The 7,605-nt window shown below is 30.2% G+C and overlaps 1 protein-coding gene across 3 annotated transcripts; it reads left to right on the forward strand.

Annotated features, from left to right (window-relative positions):
- Positions 1-739: 739 nt before the first annotated feature.
- Positions 740-5,655, forward strand: LOC119672262. Of its 3 annotated transcripts, none has more exons than XM_038083272.1 (6): positions 740-1,171; positions 3,193-3,266; positions 3,728-3,804; positions 3,874-4,283; positions 4,341-4,385; positions 4,437-5,655. In XM_038083272.1, the coding sequence occupies exons 4-6, from the start codon at positions 4,110-4,112 to the stop codon at positions 5,325-5,327; spliced, it is 1,110 nt and encodes a 369-aa protein (XP_037939200.1). In that variant the 5' UTR covers positions 740-1,171; positions 3,193-3,266; positions 3,728-3,804; positions 3,874-4,109; the 3' UTR covers positions 5,328-5,655. The 3 variants fall into 3 exon arrangements, with proteins under 3 accessions (XP_037939200.1, XP_037939202.1, XP_037939201.1); XM_038083273.1 differs by lacking the exon at positions 740-1,171 and adding an exon at positions 3,071-3,127; XM_038083274.1 differs by lacking the exon at positions 3,728-3,804 and having other exon boundaries at positions 4,055-4,283.
- The last annotated feature ends 1,950 nt before the right edge of the window (positions 5,656-7,605 follow it).

Genomic DNA, 7,605 nt, shown 5'->3' on the forward strand with positions numbered 1-7,605 from the left:
ATATATATATATATATATGAAAAGACTTTCTAGTGGCACTTAGAAAGTATTTACACAATCACAAGCACGCGTCGCCATGTTTGAGTACACACTATTCCCCAGTCCTTTGGCATAGGATGACATTCCCACCAAGTCACATTGCAACAAAATTACAAAATCACAGTGGTTAGCTTAGCTGGTTGATTTGGTTTGGTGAGTAGTTGGTTCAGTTGTTTGGTTGCTTTTGCCATTGAATGGTTAGCATCGAAAATGCATCATTAAATGATCAACGGAAATGCTTTTGTTGCTACTTTAAATGACCGAGTACTCTTGCCTTTATAGAGCAACACACACTCCAACTACTTGCAAGTACTGAGTAGCCACTCATATGGATGCAAGCTTTCATGAAGTGGATAACGAAGCCGCACATATGTGACCACAATCAAATGACGCCGCATGAGGTCAGCTCTACTGGGATTGAAGTTCATTATTTTTCCTACCTGATTCCTTTATAAATTCGAATAAAAATAATAAACTAAGTATATAATTTACTAAAATTAAAATTTCACATTTTGCTTTGTCAGCAAATGAAATGAAGAGTTCAGTTAAGGTTATTAAGGTACTCCAGGATAATACTACTACTTTTTCAAGAAATTCATTATTTAATTTATTAAAATATAATTACATAGTTTGCCTTGAAATAAAATATATTAAAAAATTTATTTCTTTGTAAAAAATGTAAGCATTTAATACAATAGAAATTGAAACGTTTTAAGTAATTGAGTTAAACAAAATTAGAGGTTATAACTCTTCTCTTAATATCATACAAAGTGTTAAAGAAGAAGGATGTTTCCTTATATTTAAAGGTTACAAAAAATTTATGTGAAGAGCGCGATACACAGCATAAAATAAATAGAGTGCTTGTGAATCTTGTGACTAGACACGTTTCTAAATTCATTTACGGAACTCTTGTCAGTTAGTCAGTTAGTTGTGGTGGAAGGAGGACGAGTCCCTCCCTCTAAGAAAGCCACTTTGAATTCAAAAAAACCTCATAATAGTGGGTAGTAGAGAAAAGGACACACTAGAGCCAGCCAAAGGCATTTATAAAGGGAAGAATCTGGTCAACTTTTCCACGAAAGGCTTTTTCCGAAAAATCCACTAATTCTTTTCGTATCTTCAAAAATCAAAACACGTAAGTATATGTTTACATATTTGTATATCATATTAAAAAAACCGATAGGAAATAATTTTAAATATCGCGTTGCTAATATTAAATTAAATTATTTTTAATTAACTTAATATATAATATGACATTGCGTTTTGCGATTTTTATTAAATAAATTTTTGTCGTTATTCTCCCCTTCTTTTGCCAAAAGATTACACTAAGCAATAAGTTTTATAGTTAGTTCAAATCTGTAATTATTTTTCTACTAGGCAACTGGGTCTCTAACAGTAACGGGCTTAACCTAACGGGTCTCTAACAGTAAGAACCCCATTTCAAAAATGGGGTTCTATTTATTCCGCTGCTTCACTCACAAAAAAAGGTTTTTTTTCTCAATACTTAAAAATGAAAAAAATCTATTTGAATACTGGAATCTGTAAATATCAATTTAATAGTATATATGCTGTTACGTATATACATTTATTTTTGTATACACAAACAGTATATACTTCTATACTTGAATTTAATATATATAATATATGTGGTACAACTCCGCTAATCCTCAATTTGGACTTATGTATTTGTTTTTTCCGAAATGTTCTTCCCGTTCTGTATTGTTTTATTTATCGACAAACAAATGAATTTCGAAAAGTTCACGAAAACTTCCAATGAAAAATGTTTTAGTTGTAGTAGTATTTAAAACATATCTTAACGAACCTTTATACAGCGAGATATAGGGGAGAAAGCAGATAAACGTGACAATAAGAAGACGAAAAATTGTTAAGACAGAAACAACTGAAAGACTATAGACACAAAAAATTGAAAAAAAAGACAAAGAAGAGCACAAGAAAGAAAGAGAATTGAGAGGGAGAGACAAGTGAAAGAGAGAGAGAGAGAGATAAGTGAGAGAGAGACACAAGTCACAAGCAAGGGCAAACAAAACAAAAAGGACGAAATAAGTGTGAAACAAGGAGAAACAAAAGAGAAAGAGAGAGACAAGTGAGAAGCAAGGGGAGACAAAAGTGAAGGAGAAAAAGAGAGACAAGTGAGAAGCAAGAGGAGACAAAACAAAAACAAAAAAAAGAAAAGAGAGAGGGAAACAAAAGATGGATTGAACATAGACAACAGACATACTTGATGAGATGGTGGAACGAAGTGAAAAGTAAAAAGAAAAACAACAAAATTTACATTCTGCGTAATATTCTTTCAGACGTGTCGCTTGTATTGTCTTGATCCTCGAGGATTTGCCTGCAATAAGTTACAATCTCTTACGTTGGTAACCACTTTTATTAATCGCTTATTACTTCTTGATAAATTTCTAGTTAGGTTGATGAAGTCAAATATTTACTATTTATAGCAGAATACTTTGAAGTTTCGCACACCTATCACAGACAATAAAATTACTGTATATTGTATATTGCCTACCTAGTGCTGGACTCGATGAGCATCAATTATTGAAAAGTATAGAACATTATCCCTTTTATACTGTTTTACGCTTTCGCTTCATAAGTTTTTATGGATTTTACTATTAATTCTATCGACTTTTTTTAATTTACTCAATACAATGTTAAGAAAGCTGATAAAGACGATCCTTGAAGGACTCTCGCTTTAATATTTCTTTCAAACGACCATTGTTTATCAAAGCGAACTTTAAATTGCCTGTTGTTTCGCTATGTAAACTAATAAAATAAAAAGTTGAGTTAAGACTACAAAGGGCACCCAGAAAAAGCTTTTTCTTCTCTTCTTGATTCTTCTTCTTGAGTTAGTGCTATTACGCACTTTTACTCTATAATGGCTGTGGGGCTTATCTTTACCCCACACTAGGCTTTTTCTGCAAGTATGTTTAATTTGTTTTCCATTTATTTAACGTAGTTGCTTTGAAATAAAATTAAGTTATTACAAAAAACTTACTTATTTATAAAAAAAAAATATAAACATTCAATGCGATTGAAAAAGTTTCATTAACTAAACTAAATAAAATTAAAGGTGAAAAATCTTGATCTATTTTTTTATAATACATAGTTTACAAAGATTTTTCTCTCTTATTAAAGGTAGCAAAGTGTTTGTTTGAAGAAGTCAGATTTGAAATCTACCAGATCGTCTCTGGTCTTCAAAATTGGAAAACGTAAGTATATATTTCAATTTTGTATGTTAAGATCATATAAGTATACTTATACATATCCGTATTTATATTTCATAATAATGTGCTAAAATATGTTAGTATGCATTTCTAATCTCCTTCAAAATTGTGCGGTGTCTGTAGTTAGCTGCTTTCCACATCTTAGACTCCCGAAGCCTGAAAGCACTTTTGGCAGCACTTAAATGATCAACTAAATAAATCTTAATTTAATTTAATTGAATTTAATTTAATTGTTATTATTTACTCTATTTTGCTCTTTTTACACAGAAAGACTTTCTCGTCCTTCTTCTGTTCCGACGATAGAAAATTAATAATTACATTTTTTTAATCCCCACAAAAATTCCTTATAACTCTCTTATAAACTTGATATTAATATTTTGCTGTTAACACAACTGTGTAGTTTGCCTTGAAATAAAATACAAATATTTTATATAATTAATTTTTAGAAGCAAAATAAAATTCTTAAATACGAAAGAAAGAAGATTTTGAAAGATTTCAAGATTGGAATTAGACAAAATTGAAGGTAAAAATTCACCACCTTAGGTATAACAGACTCATATAATGTATTAATCTTTTTCATTCTTTATAAAAGTTGCAGAATAGTTGTTAATTTGAGAATCTCATTGCAAACCAGCAAATAAGTAGACTTCCTATCATACTTTGTGACGCTTTTTGGCTAACGGCGCTTCGGACTATAATATTAATAAGATTAATATTAATATTTAATATTGACTTTCATTTAATAAAGTAATAAAGTACATTCTACTTCATAGATATTCTTCTGGTAATTCTTCCAAATACTCGAAAAGCATTTAAAAGGTTTCCAAAATGGGTGATAATAACAATGAAGATATCTGTATGATATGTTTGGAAATTAAAACAAATCCAAAGACGTTGAGATGCAAGCATTCGTTTTGTCATGGATGCATTACACAACTAACAATGCATTCGAGGTTCTACTTGCATGGCCCAAAGTGTCCACTCTGTAGATCCACATTAGAGGTACTTAAAAATTTTAAAATTATGTTAATAATAAAACAAATTTTCGATTGTTCTTAGGATAAGCCTCAACAATCTGCTGCTGGAGGATCGAACAGACACTCAGTGAATATTTATTTATTAATATAAGAAATAATTTTTAATATATTTCTATAGGGCCTCTTAACTAACTTAAGAGAAGTAAATGCAAGAGTAAGGAATAGTGAAATTTGTGTAGAACGAGCGATCAGAGAACTACGTCGTGTCTGGTATGACTTAAGTAGTGACAGTGATGAAGATGATATAAATACTAAAATGCCACGATGTAGATCTGTTGATGTAACTACACATGCAACAAGTCATGGAAGATCATGCTCAACAGCACAACTTCAAAATATTCAACAGGAAAGAGAGATCGATTCGAGTATAAACAATGACTCCACATCTGCTAATCAGCTTGAAGATCTGAATAATTTGGTTGAAAATGTGCATATAGGTGATGATGCTATAAAAACCACTGGAAATGTTACTGAAACCTCAGATGAGCTGCTTAAACAGATTGTCCAAGGTATAACAGCACAAGGAACCAGTCACAGGGGATCACTTTCAACACCACAACTTAATAATGATGAGCAGCAATCAGAGATTGGCATGAGTTTTAATAGTGGTAACCATATAATTGATGGCACCATAGATAGCACTGCTTATACTATCAGAGGTTCAGATGTGGCACATGATTTTCAATCAATTGACAACGAAAATTTTCACTTAAACAATGATACCTTAAATAGTGTAGAGCCTGAAGTAGAATTTATTACTGATGTTAGTGCAAATGAGGAACTCGATGAAGTTCAAGTTGTTAATGCAAATGGAGAACTCGATGAAGTTCAAGTTGTTAATGCAAATGCAGTGCTCGAAGTAGAATTTATTACTGATGTTAATGCCGATGGGGAACTCGATGAAGTTCAAGTTGTTAATGCAAATGGGGAACTCGATGAAGTTCAAGTCGTTAATGCATATGAGGAACTTAATGAAACTAGTTCAACTAACAATGAAGAGAAGATTTAAAAAAATTTTACTAAGAATTTATTTTAATACAAATTTTTGATTCTCTCTACCCCAATTTCAAAATTTTCAAACCATTCAAAAACCTTTTATTTCAATATGATGAAAATTATAGGGTTTTACTAATTTAAGCCCCATAATTCCAATATTACTGTACCAACTTTATTTGGAACAAAAATTCAAAAAATGTAATTCAACAAAAGTTTTTACAAATAACTATATTTTTTTCACAAAGAATTTTATTGGACTGAAGAATGAACGAAAGGTTAAATAAAATTTGAGTTCAATGGGATGAGAACTAATTTAAATTCTTAGCGTCCAAATTAAAAAATTGCAGTGTGTTTATCTTTTATTGTAACACTTTAATCTTTTTAATAAATACAATTTTGTTTCCTTTCTTTTTAAAACATTTTTTTTGATTTTTTTTTGTATATATCTGAACATACTTCAGTTAGATTTATAATTCCTTAAAATTATATCATTTCAATTTAGCACAACTTGAATAAAGAAATGATATTGTGTTAAACAGAAATTTGTCTTTTTCTTTTAGTCTATTTAAAGAATAGACAGATTTGTAGGGAAAAAGAGAATTAACAGAAGATACCTACATACTCAGTTAGACGACGGGTCCCCTTTAATTCAACTTCTTGGAAGCAAGTATGAGCACACTTGGTGTTTACTAATAGGCAGCTTGTCAGGTAATCTTATCAAAAGTAAGATAAATATTTTTTATTCTCAATTTTTAATTTTAATTGCATATAAACCATTTACTATAAAAACGAAAGATCCTGCTTTATAAAAGGCTTTTTTTAAACAAAAAAAAAATATTTCCTGTTAACTCAAATTTCTAAGAACAAACTGTCACATCAACAATTTGCTTAGTAATTGTGTAGTGTCAGTAATTTTCCAAACGAATCCGTCACTAATTGTTCGGATAAATTTTATTAATGAAAGAAATATTTTTTCTTCACTATTTTTCTGACAACATAATATAAATGCATAATTAGGAACATATATACTCACATAATGTGAAAAAAGACTGTTTGCCATATAATCACACACATGCCAAAAAGACAGATACTTAATAAAAATATTGAAGTAGAAAATTGCAATTTATATTAATTCAATCGAAAACAATGAAAAAAAAACACGAACGTCACTCGCAGTCATTCCATCATTAGTTTTTGCCAGTAAGGACATGCCAGTGACTTTACGCTGATACTACTAAGTGGCTTAAGCAATGAAAGTGCACACAAGCATATGCTTTTATTATCGTTTGACATACCTATACACATCTACCAATAGATAAAGCTGACATAGTAACTATATTTCACATATATAAATACAACAAGTATATCACATTTGAGAGATAATTAAGTGACAATTGTCATGTCACATTAACATTAGCAGCGAATAAATCATACAACAACCACAATTTCATCGTTTGTCAAAATGTCAATTAATTTTGTGCATGTCTTATGTACTTTTCCCCACCGCTTCTTTTCCACACGCCCCTCTCAGACCCCTCAGACCACTCAGCCCTCTCAGCATACTATGTTCACTTGTTAGCTTAACTACTGTATAGTTATTTTGTGTGGTTGGTTATCACATTAAATGTTAGTTAATTTTGTTTTAAGCTCGTACATTCACTTTAAAGTGTGTACAACATTGCGTATGAGTGTCATTAATTCACAGGAACAACTGTTTAAATATTCAAACACACACGACCAAAACGTTTGATGTCATGCATACATGTATACAAGCATATTTGCCTGCCTGCCCGTTTGTGTATTTGTGAGCACATTTGATTAGATAAATGCTCCTCTGTGTTAAGACATTTTAATGTACAACTTTTGTTTATAATTTCATGCAAGGACATTAAGCATATGTGCTCTATATGTACAGAAGTATGTGTGTGTATCTGTGTGAAGGAAGCAGTGTAGAGAAGTGAGCTATTAATTTTTAATAATTAAATATCCTTAAGCGTTTATTTTAATTTTTTATTGAAATAATTGATATTTACAGCACTGTAGGGTTAAGTAAAGTGCTGAGCTAAATGAAAATTCTTAAATATTGTATAAGTATTTACTAAATTATTTAGTCTCATTAATGATTCATAAGCGAGTATAAAATTTATTAAAAAATAAAAATATGAGTTATATTGAAAGCTTAAAAAGTTTAGAAATAATTGATGAATTGTATTGTCTTAGTAATTTTACTAAATTATATATTTAATATTGAAAATTTATTAAATTTATATATTGTAGGTACAGAATAATTT

This window comes from Teleopsis dalmanni, chromosome 1, assembly GCF_002237135.1.
Source record: "Teleopsis dalmanni isolate 2A chromosome 1, ASM223713v2, whole genome shotgun sequence".
In the NCBI taxonomy this organism is placed as follows: domain Eukaryota; kingdom Metazoa; phylum Arthropoda; class Insecta; order Diptera; family Diopsidae; genus Teleopsis; species Teleopsis dalmanni.

Bases quoted from the DNA above. Each gene is read 5' to 3' on its own strand.
- LOC119672262 (XM_038083272.1), top strand. From the start codon at position 4,110: ATGGGTGATAATAACAATGAAGATATCTGTATGATATGTTTGGAAATT. The intron at 4,284-4,340 runs GTACTTAAAAAT...GATTGTTCTTAG, and splicing joins TCTGTAGATCCACATTAGAG to GATAAGCCTCAACAATCTGC. The intron at 4,386-4,436 runs GTGAATATTTAT...ATATTTCTATAG, and splicing joins GAGGATCGAACAGACACTCA to GGCCTCTTAACTAACTTAAG.